Source organism: Kogia breviceps, chromosome 4, assembly GCF_026419965.1.
Source record: "Kogia breviceps isolate mKogBre1 chromosome 4, mKogBre1 haplotype 1, whole genome shotgun sequence".
Lineage (NCBI taxonomy): Eukaryota > Metazoa > Chordata > Mammalia > Artiodactyla > Physeteridae > Kogia > Kogia breviceps.
In genome coordinates this window covers 113,624,818-113,642,703 of record NC_081313.1, presented here as the reverse complement: position 1 = coordinate 113,642,703, position 17,886 = coordinate 113,624,818, and the positions used below count along the sequence as shown (strand labels likewise).

Genomic DNA, 17,886 nt, shown 5'->3' with positions numbered 1-17,886 from the left:
TGGCAAGAGAGGGTGGCATTTGATGAGGAAGACTGGAAGTTCAGACTGGGGAGAGATGCTGGAAACTCTCTGGGTGCTCTACTGCAGTCATGGCCTACCTGTAGGCAAGTGGCTACAAGGTCCCAGTTAGGTGCTTACACTTGTGGGCTAAGAGCCCAGTGCCATAGAACACAGAGGCGTGTCAACAAGTAAAAGCAGGTGTCCACCCTGAGGGCTTGAGAATGCAGCTCATTTGGAGCTAATTCAGGAGCACTACTCAGTTACTCTCACATTCACCTATTTCCCAGAGTAAAAGAACAGTACCCAGGAAGTCTGGGCTTGAGCCAGAGACTGAGTACAGCAAGCCTGGATTTCCCGATATGTTCTCAGCTCATAAGGGCCAAGTAATGACAGAGCTGCTTTAGCCCATGTTTCAGACTCACCAGTTTTGCTCTTCAGGCAGAGGAGGACAAGGCCTATGTCTCCCAAAGCTCTACCATCTCTTTTTATACCTAACGCTGTTACCTGACTCAGCGTTAATGATTTCCCAGCTAAGAGCTGCTGGTATATACTGGTTGACTTTCCTCCTTTCTTTTGGTTCACCTGGTGGCCTTGTGAAAGGAGGAAGTTTTACCCCAAGCATAATTTGCTTCAAAAAATTGAGATAAATATGGAATGTCACAAAAAAAAAGAAAAGGGAAATCACTGAAATGATTTGATCTCATCTGACCTTTATCAAAGTTTTACCAGTTAAAAAGATGCTTTCAAGCCCAGAAGAAAAATAGGAAAGGTGCATCAATTCCTAACCTCGTTTTTCTTCCCTATCGCTTAAATCAAGTGGGACTGAGCCCAGGGTAAACTTCCACATCACTGCAGGGCCTTATCAGGGTTTTTTTTTTTTAATCATCTGCAATAAATACAATAATTTTTACAGATGCATCTTCTGCCGGAAGATAACAATTTGAAGGAGGGAACAAAGAGAACATTAAATTCCTCAAAGCGGCTCTTATGGGGAATCCCAGGGCCATCATGGGTGCACCTGCGTGCAGATTCCTGACATCAGGTGCCTTGTCTAGATGAGAAGATGGAGAGGTGTCCCCAGGTCCTCATCCAGGTGGAGTCACTGGAAGATGTTACATAGAGCCCACTGATAAAGGATTGGGGAAACTTGACCATCAATCCCTTGAGAGCTGTGTCTACCTCTGTGTTCTCCACCTTTTTCTGACATTTCTGGGACCCTGCTGGGACACACAGATCTGGTATCCCTTGCCCTCTCCTCAACCTTTCCTCTCCCCAGTCTGCAGTCATTCTCCAACTTACCTCGCCTCTCACCACTACCTCAGCTAGGAAACAGTGACAGGAAACAATGCAATGACTATCTAAGGATGTCACCTGTATACACCAAAGTATCCCAGCATCTTGGTTGGGAATTGGGGCTCCAAGATGCCAACACAGTCAGATAAAATGTTGAAAAATTCAAAGTATGTATTTGACATCACATAGGTCAATATGAGACATCGTTTGATTCCCCCCCCCTTTTTTTTTACTGAATTTATGTAAGGTATTTTATTTGTCCTTATATTTAGTCTCTACATTCTGAATTTAGTACATCTACCTATGGCTAAAAATAATCTACAGTCCCTATTTTGTAAATAATAAGGTTAAACATTACTAAGAAATGTCATCTGTAAGATGTTTGTGGGCCCCCTAGTTTTCAGGTAAACATCTTTTTCAACACTTCTGAAGTTATTCTAGTGCCATATGACAATTTGACAATGCAGGTGAATCTGAACAAGTTCTTCCCAGCACAAATAAGGATTTCCAACATCCAGACTTGAAACGCAGTCTTTTTTAAAAAAAGATTAAAATTATCTTTTTAAATTTCAACAGATGGGTTCTATGACATTAGAATGTTACAATAATTACTGGCACCGTTAATGTGGATGATTAGCATACAGAAGCCTACTGAAAGAACATTATCAAGCCATCTGATTTATAAATGTTATGTTGAACATAATCATAGTTAGGGAAATTTTACCAGGAGAAACTCCTATAGCTGATCTTCTGCTGAACCAATACTCTACATGCTGGGTGACATTTCACTCTAGGACTCCTGAACGAGGCAGAACATGAACATCAATTAACTAGTCACTGGCTATAACTGAACATTTGCCCTGGAGAAGGAACTGAGATCCAGAAAAGACTCCCCTCTTTGCTCTTGTCTTATCAGTATACCTGGGGAGAGGTCAGAGTTGGTGTTTAGGTGAGGGTGACAGCAGTATCCTGGCAGAGACCCAAGTGAATTCATTTACAGGAGTCAGCAAAGACTGACTGTGCAGCCCCCAATTTAGTCCTCAAAGATCCAAGTGGCGTTTGCATGGATGGCAAGCCAGGGATAAGAAGATATGACCAATACCTACTCCCTAAAAGAGCATCTTTTGGATCACTTCAGGCTCACATGGATCAACTGAACAAGTTAATCATGTACTAGGCCACAAAGAAAATCTCAATAGTTTTAGGGTAGTATCACAGAGGCTATGATCTGAACACATGCTGCAATAAAAACAGGATTTTTTAAAGCAAGGGGGGAAAAGTCCTGTATATCTGGAAACTAAATAACCTCTGAGTTAAAAATGAAATCAAATGGGAAATTATAAAAATATTTATAACTGAGTATCAAGGAAAATGCTACATGTCAAAATTTATAGGAACATAGCTAAAGCAGTACCTAGTGGGAAATGCATAGCTTTAAATAAATTTACCAAGATATAAGAAATGTGGAAAATAAGTCATCTAAGCTAAAACTCAAGAAAATAGACAAAAGAGCAACAGAGCATATCCAAAGTGTTTTTTAAAAAAATTCTGAACTCTACTGAAACAGATTTTTTTTTCTAGATTCATAAAGCATAAAATTCACATCCACATGGTTGGGGTGGCTGTGCAGACAGATTGTAAAATGATGTTGTAAAGTGATGTTATATTAGTGTGTTCTACTCCGTTCTCTTACCACTCCCATTAAGTCTTCTAAACAGAAAAAATTAAAGTGAGCAGAAAAATGGATTTGGTCAAGCAGCCTCTCACATAAAAGCTCTAGAGAAAATGTCTGGGTTCAATTAGCAGCTCCTGTCAAAAATTAAGGATTTTCTGGTTCAACTTTCAGCAAAAGCCTTTTAAAGAGAGCCCTGAGCTTGCCTGGAGCTGCCAGATTAACATGTCTTGTATATATTTTATTTCCAGCTAGGACGGACCCTGAGGAGCCCTTTCATGAAATTTGTAGCACATGCAGTTTCTTTTACAATCTTCTTGGGATTGTTAGTTGTGAACGCATCAGACCGATTTGAAGGTGTTAAAACCCTGCCCAATGAAACCTTCACAGACTACCCAAAACAGATCTTCAGAGTGAAAACTACACAATTCTCCTGGACAGAAATGCTCATCATGAAGTGGGTCTTGGGTAAGCAAGTCACTCTTTTAATGTCTCCTCCCCTAATTATAACAGGACATTATTAAACCCTGACTTCAGAAGCTCTTCCTCTCCTGTTGAATGCACTCTTGGCAGACAAAATGGTGAGGAGATGACCAGCAAGGAAGCCAAAGTCAACTTCTGTACATGCTGGTGTAAAAGATGCACAGACCTGTAATATAAATCCCAATTTTGAAAGGAGGTGTTTGGGGGAGATTCGTTCTGTACCTTTCCTTATGGGTATATTGAAAGTGACTGTAAAGTGTGTGTGGGGGGGTGACATATGGTTTTGCTCATTTAAATATAGTCTACTAGAAGCCTTAGGAAATCAAGTTCTGCCTCTGAAAAAAAGTATAAGATTGCATAGCTTCAAAGATATTTTTTCTTACCAGGGAATACTGATACATAGTAGAATAGTATTAATACAAATCTAAAAAGTTAGGCGAGTAACATGTTCTCATTATTTGTGTTAGTGAACGTAATGAAGCTGTGGAATTCCTCTTTGTGGTGCTATTTTGTGCTGCCAAGGTCTGCCACTGGAATTGCCAAGGAAACCCTTCCAAATTGCCTCACTGACTAGTCAAGAAGGGCTATCTCTCTCTTGCCTAACTCACAAGAACTATTACTAGTAGAAATAAGCAAGATAAGATAAAACTGGCAATGGCTAAAATTGTACATGGCCAACTGTGTTACAGATTTTTCTAACACTGAAAAGTGCAAAATTTATTGGTAAAAAAATCAGATTTGGTAGGAAACAATGAAAAACTGCAAAAACTATAATCAGTGATATTGTAAATAACCAAAACTTGATCAATAAATTATAAGATTTACATCAAAAAGATCTGAATTTGATGGGAATGTTTTGAGTAAAACCAAACTGAAAATAAAAAAGGGAAAAAATGTATGCAGTATCAAGATTTTATCAATTAATTAAACTGTCCTAATGGTATTTGCCCCCAATTGCTTTTCTTAACAAAAATTCAATATTGGCATAATATTCATTATGTTTATGTTCACAAACATTGAGTCAAAACGTATTCAGGGTCAAAGTGTCTGTACTCTCAATCAACAAATTCACAAAAGAACAAATACCTGAAAAGACAGCCTAGTACATGCCCTGTGCTAATTAAATGATATTGCCTAAGAGAGCCACAAGAGTTGAACCATTAGAGAATATCCCATAGATCCCCAAACTGAGAACAACTGGGAGTATGGTCTCTAAGCTGGATCTCTCAATAGGCAGAAGGTAATGAGGAGAAGAATGGTTTGACCCAAAGAGCAGAGACAGGAAAACACACCATGCTTCCCAGGTGCTTTTAATCAACTGGCAAGTCTGTAGCCAAAGGTTCATTTTACAGAGTCACTGGTACTCAAGTTGGAAAGGAACATTAAAGCCTGTTGCAGAGTAAGTTCTGTGGCTTCACTTTCACAGTTGAGTCTATCCCAATTCTCCCTAGTATACCGGCCCCACCTCCAATTTAACTAAATTAAGCACTTTAATACTAGGCACTTTACAGTGGACTGAATGTTTATATCCCTCAAAATTCATATGTTAAGACCCTAGTTCCAATGTCATGGTATTAGAAGTGGAGCCTCTGGGAGGTGCTTAGGTGATGAGGGTGGAGCCCTCATGAATAGGATTAGTGCCCTTTAAAAGATATCCCAGAGAGCTCTCTCACCCTCTCTGTGCCATGTGAGGACACAACAAGCAGTCTGCAACCTGAAAGAGGGCTCACACCAGAACCCAAACATGCTGGCACCCTGATCTTAGACTTAGAGCCTCCAGAACTGTGAGAAACAAATTTCTGTTGTGTATAAACCACTCAATCTGTGTGACTTTGTTATAGCAACTCAAACTAAGACACGGTTAAAAAAAAAAAAAAAAAACCCTCACATGTTGGGTTTATGGATAAAACAAAGTATGTATGGCACCAATCACTCACCCATCCCATTTCCCCACCTGGGCTGCAAATAGAAGACAGGTGAGTCCAACCATACTCCCCATTCAGTGGGTGCTACCATATGTTAACCATGGTACTCCTACTGAGCCATGACTTCTTCCTGCATCCTCATATTTCTCTTCCTGGGTGTCAGAGCATTATCCCAATAAGAGGGAAGCATCTCTAGCTACAAGGTCCCAGCTTTTGTAGTCTGGTCCCAGCTTCTACCCATCAAAGCAAAGCTGAGTTTTCAAGACCATTACATAAGAAGTATTGTAAAGGGGAAGACTTATTTTTCATCGACCTACTTCCTGTTACATTTTAGACAGAAGAAAGATTCTAACTACTTTTTCTTACTAGATTATATTTTTCAAACTTTTATCATGAATAATTTTAAGAACTGCAAATTTTGAGAGATTATACTGAATGCTTTGGACCAATCGCTCATTTCAACAATTAGCAAAGCAAAGCTAATTTTTGTTTCATCCTACTTCCCTTCTCTCAACGCTGTAGAATTTTGAATCCAATCCCAGGTATCAAAAAATTTCATCTACAAACATTTTTGTGTGTATCCTAAAAGATAATTTTCCTTTTACTTTTCTCTAATCTTTCTGTGCTGCAAGTTCACTGACATTTTTCTCCATTATCTGTGACTTCAATCCCCAACCACTGAATCTTTCATTTCAAATATTATATTTTTCAACCCTTTAAGTTCCACTTGGTTCTCTTTTATATCTTTCATTTCCTTCCTCATGATGTTTGTATTTTCCTTTAAATCCTTGAACATAATGCACATGTTTATAGTAAGAACTGTTATAAAGTCCTTAACTCCTAATTTCATCATCTCTATCATTTCTGGGTTACTGACTAAACTTTCTCCTGACATGGATCATATTCTCCTACATCTTGGTGTGTTAGTAATTTCTGATTGAATGATGGGCACATTACATGTTATATTGGTGGGCATCTAGATTTTGTTGTCTTCCTTTAAAGAGTCTTTTTGCTTTATTCTGACAGGCTGTTAAATTCTTACAGATGAGTTTGGTCCTTTTCAAACTTTCTTAGAGTGGACCTGGAAAAGCTTTACCATAAGGATTGATTATCCTTGTACTATAGAGACACACATCTGGGTCTCCACTAAATGCCCAGGGTAATCAACAAGGATTCTCAACTGTGGATGGTCAGAGCTCAAACATCTTTCCACTCTGGATGAGCTCTAGAAACTGTTCAGCTTGCAGCTCTCTGGCTGTTGTTTGTGGAGTTTTACTCTATGCATTCATGACTTAGCATCCAGGGAACATTCAAAAGGACACCTATGTAAATTTCTGGACTATTTTTGTTTGTGTTTCATTTTGGGTTTTGGTTCTGTATAGTACCTTTCTCTCTGGAACTCTGCCATATAACATCTAATCACTTCAGGCTTCCTGAACTCTAATCTGTGTCTTCAACTCATTGGGACTGCCTTCTGTGCTTCTGGAATCCTTCTCCATACCTTGCAGACTGAAACGTGCTTCCAGAAAATAGTAAAAGACAGGGCTATCATGTGGCTTACCTTGCTTGTTTCTCTTAAGGATCACAGTGCTCTGCTATTTTCAACATCTGAAAATAGTTTCTTTTTTTTTCCGGTTTACTGCTCCATCATGACTGGTAATAGAAATCAGGATTCTTTTTCTAAAACAGAACTACAAACATAAAAGAAAATTAATAATTTCTTTTCAAATACCCAGTCAGTAGTCAAGTTTCTTTGACTGAGAAGACAAGTTGAATAAATATCTGCCTAGCTTGCTTTCTCTCTTCCTTCAGGTCTCTGTTCACATTTTACCTTATCAGAGTAGTTGAGCAGGTAAGAGCAAGCTCTCTTACCTCCCTCCTCTGATAAGGTGAAATGTAAACAGAGACCTAAAGGAAAGAGAAAGCAAGCTTTGCAGACATCTGGGTGAAAAGCATTCCAGAAAAACAGATCAGTATGTGTTAAAGGCCTGCATTCAGGAGCAAGCTGGACAAGTTTGAGGAACAGCAAAAAATTAGTGTGGCTGCAGCAGAATAAATAAGGGGGAGATGGCAGAGATGAGGTCACAGGATAGGCAGAGTCAATCATGCAAGGCATTGGAGGCCATGGTACAGAGTTTAGATTTTACTCTGAGTATGACTGGAAACTACTGGACAGTTCTGAGAGCAGAAGTGACATCCTACGACCTCATTTTCTAATGGATCACTGGCTGCTGTGTAGAGAACAGATGATTCTAGGACAAGAGCAGAAGCAGGGAGACCAATTAGGAGGCCACTGAGGTAATTCAGACAGGAAATAGCTGGTTTTGAGGAGGTAGTAGACAGTTATTATATTTTGGAGGTAAAATCAATAATATTTACTACTGGATTGCCTGTGGGGTGTGAAAGAAAGAGAGCAGTCAAGGAAAATTCCAAGTTTTTCGCTCAAGTAATGGTATAATAGACAGTTCCTCTAAGGCAGGAAAGACTAGGGGAGGAGCAGTTTGGAGAGAGAGTAAATATGGAAATCAAGAGTTCGGTTTGGGCTTCCCTGGTGGCGCAGTGGTTGACAGTCTGCTGCCGATGCAGGGGACACGGGTTTGTGTCCCGGTCAAGGAAGATCCCACATGCCGCGAAGTGGCTGGGTCCATGATCCATGGCCACTGAGCCTGCACGTCCGGAGCCTGTGCTCCACAACGGGAGAAGCCACAACAGTCACAACAGTGAGAGGCCCGTGTACCGCCAAAAAAAAAAAAAAAAAAGAGTTCGGTTTGAGATTATCTATTAGATCTCCAAGTGGAAACGTCAAGTAGCAACTGGATACAGATGCTGAAGGTCAGAGAGGCTGGGGCTGGAAACAAAAATGGGCATGTCAGCCTACTTAAAGTAAACTATATGCAATACCTCAACTGTGAATGTGGACACGTGAACCGAGGACCAAGCCCTCGGGCACAGCAATATTTCACGGATGGGAAAATGAGAAGTATCTTACCCAACAAAGGAGACTGAGATAAGAGAGTGGTGTCCCAGAAGCCAGCCAAAGTCACTGTGTCAAGACCCAGGCAGTGACCACTTACGTCGAGTGTTGCTGATAGATAAAGTAACATGTGGCCTGAGACTTGACCACTGACTTTGGATGCAAAGTTCCTGAGTAGCAAGAGAGAATGGATCCAGCAGGCAAGCAGAGGACTTGCCCTTAGCAGGAGTGTGGACACTTCATTTACTCTAACAGGAGGAAGGTGGAGTTGAGGGCACAGAGCAGGTAGCTTGGTAAATGCAGTGCTGAGTACAACGTACAAGTTTTCTGATAGTGTTGTTTCTATTTTCTCAATTTTTTTCTCCATATTTCGTAGTTATTAAGCATTGTATTATGTATCACGCACTGTGCCAGATACTGGGGAAGCAGCTATAAAATAAGACTAATATTATCTTGTCTCTATTTTCTGGAGCTCTTTAATTATAAAATACTGCTAATAATAACGACTTTTAAGAGGAAGACACTGAGCACGGTGTTCACTGTGTTCTTTGTGCTGGCACACCCTAAGGTCCACAACCTGATATACTCTGCTCAGACATGGAGAAGCATGAAATGATATCAGGTCCTTACTGAACGAGTGCTCACATGCTACTCCCGGGCACTGCCAGGAAGGCCCTGGAGCAGCTAGAAATACAACACACAGTTCTGTTCCCCCATGACTCATGAATGCAGTCCTTTGGACAGACTGACTATACAAACCATGACTCCCTTGCCACCAGGAGCAGCCCTAGAGCTGAACAGGACTTTAGGACCCTAACAAGTTTGAACTGGTCCCCCAGTGATGGAGAGAGAGGTTAACCACTAAGAGATGAAGGGCCCTGTCCAAGTGTCCTTGCTTCTGCCCTTCCTACCCTGTGCCTCAGTAGATGCTCAGCATGGGAGCTAGAGATCCATTTAAAATGTAATCAGGTTTTGTCACTCTTTGCCTCAAAACTCTTCAGTGATATCACATTCTCCCTCAGCATGACAGTCAATGTCACTATAAAGGCCTACAAAGCCCTCTACCTCTCTACTCCACTCTATGCCCTCATCTCCCATCACCTCCCATCTCATTCACTCTCTTTCAGTCCCACTGGCTTCCTTGCTTCAAACTGTTTCTGCCTCAGAAACTCAGCTTAGGCTGCCCCCTCTGCCTAAGATTTCTTCCCATGGGCAGCACCATGGCTCACTCCCTCACTTGCTCAGGTCTATGTTCAAAAGTCTCCTTGTACCAATCACAAGCACTGAAACTGAAACTGTGATTAAAAATCTTCCGACAAACAAAAGTCCAGGAACAGATGGCTCAACAGGCGAATTCTGTCAAACATTTAGAGAAGAGCTAATACCTAACCTTCTCAAACTCTTCCAAAATACAGCAGAGGGAGGAACACTCCCAAACTCATCCCACGAGGCCACCATCACCCTGATACCAAAACCGGACAAAGATGTCACAAAGAGAGTAAACTACAGGCCAATATCACTGATGAACTAAGATGCAAAAATCCTCAACAAAATACTAGCAAACGAATCCAACAGCACATTAAAAGGATCACACACCACGATCAAGTGGGGTTTACCCCAGGAATGCAAGGATTCTTCAATATATGCAAATCAATCAATGGGATACACCAGATTAACAAACTGAAGGATAAAAACCATATGATCATCGCAACAGATGCAGAAAAAGCTTTTGACAAAATCCAACACACATTTATGATAAAAACCCTCCAAAAAGTAGGCATAGAGGGAACTTACCTCAACATAATAAAGGCCATATAAGACAAACCCACAGCCAACGTTGTTCTCAATGGTGAAATACTGAAACCATTTCCACTAAGATCAGGAACAAGTCAAGGTTGCCCACTCTCAACACTATTATTCAACATAGTTCTGGAAGTTTTAGCCACAGCAATCAGAGAAGAAAAAGAAATAAAAGGAATCCAAATCGGAAAAGAATTAAAGCTGTCACTGTTTGCAGATGACATGATACTATACATAGAGAATCCTAAAGATGCTACCAGAAAACTACTAGAGCTAATCAATGAATTTGGTCAAGTAGCAGGATACAAAATTAATGCACAGAAATCTCTTGCATTCCTATACACTAATGACAATACATCTGAAAGAGAAATTAAGGAAACACTCCCATTTACCATTGCAACAAAAAGAATAAAATACCTAGAAATAAACCTACCTAAGGAGACAAAAGACGTGTATGTAGAAAACTATAAGACACTGATGAAAGAAATTAAAGATGATACAAACAGATGGAGAGATATACTATGTTCTTGGATTGGAAGAATCAATATTGTGAAAATGACTCTACCATCCAAAGCAATTTACAGATTCAATGCAATCCCTATCAAAATACCAATGGCATTTTTCACAGAACTAGAACAAAAAATTTCACAATTTGTATGGAAACACAAAAGACCCCAAATAGCCAAAGCAATCTTGAGAAAGAAAAATAGAGCTGGAGGAATCAGGCTCCCTGACTTCAGACTATACTACAAAGCTGCAGTAATCAAGACAGTATGGTACTGGCACAAAAACAGAAATATAGATCAATGGAACAGGACAGAAAGCCCAGAAATAAAACCACACATATATGGTCACATTATTTTTGATAAAGGATGCAAGAATATACAATGGAGAAAAAAACAGCCTCTTCAATAAGTGGTGCTGGGAAAACTGGACAGCTACATGTAAAAGAATGAAATTAGAACACTCCTTAACACCATACACAAAAATAATCTCAAAACGGATTAAAGACCTAAATGCAAGGCCAGACACTATCAAACTCTTAGAGGAAAACATAGGCAGAACACTGTATGACATAAATCACAGCAAGATCCTTTTTGACTCACCTCCTAGAGAAATGGAAATAAAAACAAAAATAAACAAATTGGACCTAATGAAACTTAAAAGCTTTTGCACAGCAAAGGAAACCATAAACAAGATGAAAAGACAACTCTCAGAATGGGAGAAAATATTTGCCAATGAAGCAACTGACAAAGGATTAATCTCCAAAATATACAAGCAGCTCATGCAGCTCAATATCCAAAATACAAACAACCCAATCCAAAAATGGGCAGAAGACCTAAATAGAAATTTCTCCAAAGAAGATATACAGATTGCCAACAAACCCATGAAAGGATGCTCAACATCACTAATTATTAGAGAAATGCAAATCAAAACTACAATGAGGTATCACCTCATTGGCAGAATGTCCATCATCAATAATCTACAAATAATAAATGCTGGCGAGGGTGTGGAGAAAAGGGAACCCTCTTGCACTGTTGGTGGGAAAGTAAATTGATACAGCCACTATGGAGAACATTATGGAAGTTCCTTAAAAAACTAAAAATAGAACTACCATACAACCCAGCAATCCCACTACTGGGCATATACCCTGAAAAAACCATAATTCAAAGAGTTATATACCATAGGCCTCCCTGGTGGCACAGTGAATAAGAATCCACCTGCCAACACAGGGGCCACAGGTTTGAACCCTGGTCCGGGAAGATCACACATGCCATGGAGCAACTAAGCCCGTGCACCACAATTACTCAGCCCATGTGCCACAACTACTGAAGCCCATGCACCTAGAGCCCATGCTCCTCAACAAGAGAAGCCACCATAATGAGAAGCCCACATACTGCAACGAAGAGAGGCCCCTGTTCACTGCAACTAGAGAAAGCCCATGCGCTACAACGAAGACCCAACACAGCCAATAATAAATAAATAATTTTTTTTTAATTCAAAAAAGAAGAGTCATGTACCACAATGTTCACTGCAGCACTATTTACAATAGCCAGGACAAGGAAGCAACCTAAGTGTCCACCAATAGGCGAATGGATAAAGAAGATGTGGCACATATATACAATGGAATATTACTCAGCCATGAAAAGAAACAAAATTAAGTTTTTTGTAGTGAGGTCGATAGACCTAGAGTCTGTCATACAGAGTGAAGTAAGTCAGAAATAGAAAAACAAATACTGTATGCTAACACATATATATGAAATCTAAAAAAAAATTGGTTCTGAAGAACCTAGGGACAGGACAGGAATAAAGATGCAGTCATAGAGAATGGACCTGAGGACACGGGGAGGGGGAAGGGTAAGCTGGGACGAAGTGAGAGAGTGGCATAGACATATATACACTACCAAATGTAAAGTAGATAGCTAGTAGGAAGCAGCCACATAGCACAGGAAGATCAGCTCAGTGCTTTGTGACCACCTAGAGGGGTGGGATAGGGAGGGTGGGAGGGAGAAGCAAGAGGGAGGGGATATGGGGATATATGTATATGTAGAGCTGATTCACTTTGTTATACAGCAGAAACTAACAGTTTTCTGCTGTTATACAGCAGAAACTAACACAACTATAAAGCAATTATACTCCAATAAAGATGTTAAAAAATAAATAAATAAATTTTTAAAAAAGAAGAAACTGAGAATGAAAAAAAGAAAAAAGTCTCCTTCTCAAAGTGAAGACTTTTTTAACCAACCTGTTTAAAACTGCAAGTTTGTCTACCCTCACTGCCCTCCTATTCTCCCTCCTCTTTTTCTTCCTAACAGTTAACATCTCTGACAATAAATACTACATGCTTTCCTTTGTTTCCAGCCTGTCTCAATTAATATTAATATTTCTCTAATCATACAAATTGTAGTTGATTCTTTTCATCTTCTGTTAGCTCTTGCTCCATGTAGGTATCTGGTTTTCCCAAGGCCCTCTCTCAATGGCCACATAGTGTGACAATACTCTATTACTTCCCCAAACCCCTACTGGATATGTAGGTTGTTCCTCTTCTGCTGTACAATTCTGTGGAAGGGTCAAACCCAATCAGAAATACATTCTTCCTGAACTCCAGATGCTTTACTTGACTACTAGCAGAATTTTGAGAAACTTCTAGATTGTAAATGCAGGAGATTTAAAGCAGGGGCAGAGGAGGTAGAAGCCACAAGGAGCCTAAGACCACATGCAAAGGTAGAAGAAAAACCAGGACACAGTATCAAGGAAGCCAAGACACACTTCACCAGCGGCACAGTGGTTAAGACTCCGTGCTCCCAATTCAGGGGGCCCGGGTTGGAACCCTAGTCAGGAAACTGGATCCCACATGCATGCCGCAACTAAGAGTTCGCGTGCCACAACCAAGGAGCCAATGAGCCACAACTAAGGAGCCTGCCTGCCACAACTAAGGAGTCCACGTGCCACAACTAAGGAGCAGATGAGCCACAACTAAGACCTGGTGCAAACAAATAAATTTTTTTTAATTAATTAATTTTTTAAAAACTTTAAAAAAAAAAAAAAAAAAAGGAAGCCAAGAGAAGAGCGTGACTGAGGAAGGAGAGGTGAATTTGCTAGCATACATGTGTGTTCTCCAGAGTTGTAAGACAACTTGCTTTGGGGAGGACCAAATGAACCAGAGATCACAGATCCTTCTGCCTGGAGAATCTCCAACATCAGTTCATACCACAGGAATATATCTTTCTTGCCTGTATCATGAGCAGCCACTCTGGGGTAGAGGAAAGGGCTTATAATACAGCTTGTGACTCGGAGAGTGTGTCTATACAGACGCTCACCAGAGGACTGTGACAACATTAGTGGTTCGCACAAAGCCATGGAGCTTGGAGGGCAGGAAGCCTCTTCACCACGCATGTCATTTCTCCGTCTAGGAAGAGAATTATGTCATGAAGACTCTCTCAACCCAACTCTTACAGAGAACCTTGCAGTGTTTTCTTAAACAGATGCCTCAGTTGAAAGCTCAATTGATGGAGTGAGATGTAAATGCCTAGCACAGTAGGAAAATACACTTAAAGAGAGGGAGAAGAGGAGAGAGATTGGGACTGGTTATCAAGAAGCCCAGTCCTGTGTCCCTTCTTCCTTGGTGGCTCTGCCTCTCTGAATTTCAGCTTTCACATGTGTAAAATGTGAGGATCAAGCTGCTCCCTCATGTCACCCACCAAGGATTACAAACTCTTTGAGGGCAGTGCTAAGTCTTAGCTCCAGAATCACACATCTAAGTCTGACAAAGAATAAAACTGCAAAATCAAATGGGCTGTGTTCCTCACCTAAATCATTCTTTTGATGGTTTCCTCATTTATCTAGGTAAGATTTCCAAGTAGACTATTCCAGCCAACCTGCCAAAATCCCTCCCAGCAAGTCAGACCACGTTGCTGCTCCACTTATCAGCTTTAGGAGCTAACTAGCTTAGGGTGACACTCAGCCTCCTCCTCATGGCCCGAAGGAGGGCCTTTCGGGATCTACTGGGCCTTCACTAACCCTCCCTGCTGCCGACCTCCAGCCCCAGCCCGAACCCCCACCAACCCTAAGCCATACTAAGCCTCTTGCAGTCCCCTACAACAGCCTGTTCTCCCTCACATCCACAGCCACTATGTGGAACACCTTTCAGCCCCTGCTCCTTCACCCAGCTACCTCCTGGTTCCTCATGCTAGGTGTCACCTCCTTCATTCAGTCAACAGATATATGTTATGCCAGGCACTCTGCTGGGTCTCATGATTATAACACTGACTGCTCTTATCATTGTGTATCGACAAACGGTCCCCTGGACGTTTTCATTACAGCATCTGTCACCCTATAGCACTACTGTTTGTGGACACATCTGTCTCCAGCACTAGACCGAGCTTGCTGGGGAAGGGATAGCATCTTCTTGGCTGTGGTATCCCCAGAATGGTGCCTGGCACAAAGTCAGAGCTCAACACTGTCCGTTAAGTGGTAAATGAGTTCCTGACCAGTGAGAGTAAGTCTGTGCCTAGTAGAGGGCATGGTGAGCGACAGCACAGTGGAAAGAAGGTCCTGAACCGCCTGTGTGACTTTGGATAATTTACTTGCCATCTTCATACACGAGTCTGTTCATCTGTAACGTGGAGATAATTATAGTCGGTACCTATCAAACTGTAAGGAAGCTTTAGTGTTGGAAAAGTGTTTAGCACAGGGCCTAGAACCTAGCAGGTACTCAACAATGGTTAGCTACTAAAATTAGAGATGGGGATGAGCTTTCTTAGAAAATTTTTGCATCTATTAATATCATCTCCTTGCCTGGAAGACAAATGAACCCTGAATGTGCGTGAGGCCCAGATTTGTTGCAAAGGACCTGCCACTGAGATGGTGTTCGGAGGTTAGGGCCTGAGGATTGAGGGCTTCTAGGGATATTCTCCCACCTGTGAGTTAACAGAACACCTATATCCTGACCCAATGATCAGAAGTTGACCCAAAAGAACAGACAAGCCTCCCAAGATGTGGTTAGGGGGCGCTGGGACAGTGTAGAGAAACCCTGTGTAGAGGAAGGGGCTATGACCGTTTAAGGAATGCACACAGTTAAATCTCACAGGACTTTGAAGGGGGATCCCTTCTGCATAGCATCTGAGGCAGGGATGGGAGTGAACCACCTTTTGAACTGCCAAGCCCCATCTCAGCAGCCTGCATGCCGTTACTTAGAACCTGCCTAAATAAAGCTACTCATTTCCCCCAAGGCTTCCCAGCATCTCCCAACCTGTTCCTCTGCTAGTCATCCTCATTAATTACCAGTGACCATGTGCTCTGCGCTCCAGGCATCCCTGAGTGAAGGGGAGTTTGCCTGAAGGAGGCTCCACTGCCCAACATCCTTACTCTCTAAGCCCCTGGGCTCTATATACTCATCTGATTGACATGCTAGAGGCAAAAGTCCAGGGGGCTCAGGTTGGATATACAATGCTGAACTACCCTCGGCACCCTGGAAGCAGGGGACATAATTTCACTCACTGAAGTACTTAATTTCACACATTTCTTTTTTAATTAAGCATTCCTGATGCTCAAACCCTTGGGCCCATGCTACTTTTACTCATGGACTTGGAATAATTTAAATGAGTCTGGCTAAGTTAATACATAAATCTAGGAAGACTGATGTAGGCATTGGACCGTGGAGGAAGTGATTTGCAATGCCCAATGAGGAGCCTCTGTATTGGTCAGAAAAATCAGTTTACTGTAAATAATTTGCATTTCAGATTCATAGAGCTTTAAGTCCTGGAAATTACCCCAAAACCTCAAGGAAATCAAGGGACTTACCCAAGGTCACATACCCAGTAAGAGTGACCAAGGTAGAACTGAATCCAGGGCTTCCTGAATTAAAATAATTGATAGCCTGTAATTCTCCTAGTGCTCAGCAAAAAGCAGTTCCACTAAGACATTAGGAATTGTAATGGGGGGGCAGGGGCATAGAGGAAAGCAACAAACATTTTTTCCAGCCTGTAATGGTTTCTCCAATAACCTATTTTAAATATCTATTTGAACAGGCACAGATGAAAGTACATTTCATTGTTAAGGAAATTTTACTTCACTGAATTACCACAAAAATTTTCAAAGTGTACGCTTGGGAAGTATGGCTTTGTTAAGGAAAAAAAGTGGGGAGCAAGGTGTGTGTGGTGGGGGGAGTCTTGTAAACAGACCTGCAATGTTTGAGGACACTTCCTGCCATCTCCCTCCAATTTGACAGACATGCAGATCTTAGAATCTGTTTCATCAAACAAAGCCACAACTTCTCTAAACAGCTGTGGAAGAGGCAGGAGGAACCTGGGAAGGCAGGCCATCATGTCTGATGCACGAGAGCCAGGGGAGTGCCAAGGGGCTGGTGGTGTTAACCTTTAAGGGATATGTGGTCAATGAGCTGGAACTGTTTCACTAACCAATTAGTTAGTGATTCTTTTACCATATTAACCTTCTAAGTATGCAGGTGAAGTGTAGCACTGTGTAACACAAAATGGGCTAGTTCTGCATCAAATCTTTCCTACGTCTGAGTAGCTGCAAACTCTCTGATGTTAATTAGAAAACATTCAAGAGTCTTTTTTCTTCATTATCTGCTTTCAACTCAATTCTATTTCCTGGAGAAGCAAAGAGCATAGTGGTCAAGAGCATGGGACTCTAGGGGGAGACCTTCTGGACTCAAATTTCAGATCTCCTGCCTCCTATCTGGGCACATTACAATTCACTATGTCTAAGGAAATATCAGCTGTAAAACTGGGATAATAAGAGAATGTACTTCATAGGGTTACTGCAAAGATCTGAGGGAGTTAATATGTACACATACATGTACATAATGTGTATATATTATAACAGATATAATATGTACACATAGTAGGTGCTCAAAATGTTACCAAGTAATTTTTAATAATCTAAACTAATTTAATAATCAATGAAGATAAAGGTAGAGAATAGCAATATTCAATAGAAATATAAGGCAAGCCACACCATAAGCCACATATTTAAGTTAAAATTTTCTAACAGCCATATTATAAAAAGAGATGAAATTAGTAATAAGAGATTTTATTTAACTCAGTATATCTAAAATATCATTTCAGATTTTAAATGTTGAGATATTTTACATTTTTTGTAAAAAGTCTTTGAAATCTGGTGTGTATTCTACTTATATGGAATCCCTCAATTTAACTGGCCACAATTCAATTGCTCAGTATCCACATGTGACTAGTGGCTACGATATTGGATAA

The 17,886-nt window shown here is 40.9% G+C and overlaps 1 protein-coding gene across 1 annotated transcript in view; it reads left to right on the top strand.

Annotated features, from left to right (window-relative positions):
- Positions 1-17,886, top strand: part of TRPC7 (transient receptor potential cation channel subfamily C member 7) — a 125,171-nt gene that overhangs the window by 69,262 nt on the left and 38,023 nt on the right. Inside the window, exon 4 of the mRNA XM_059060579.2 lies at positions 3,217-3,433. Within this exon, the coding sequence (XP_058916562.2) occupies positions 3,217-3,433 (217 nt within the window). The remainder of the gene's footprint in view (positions 1-3,216; positions 3,434-17,886) is intronic.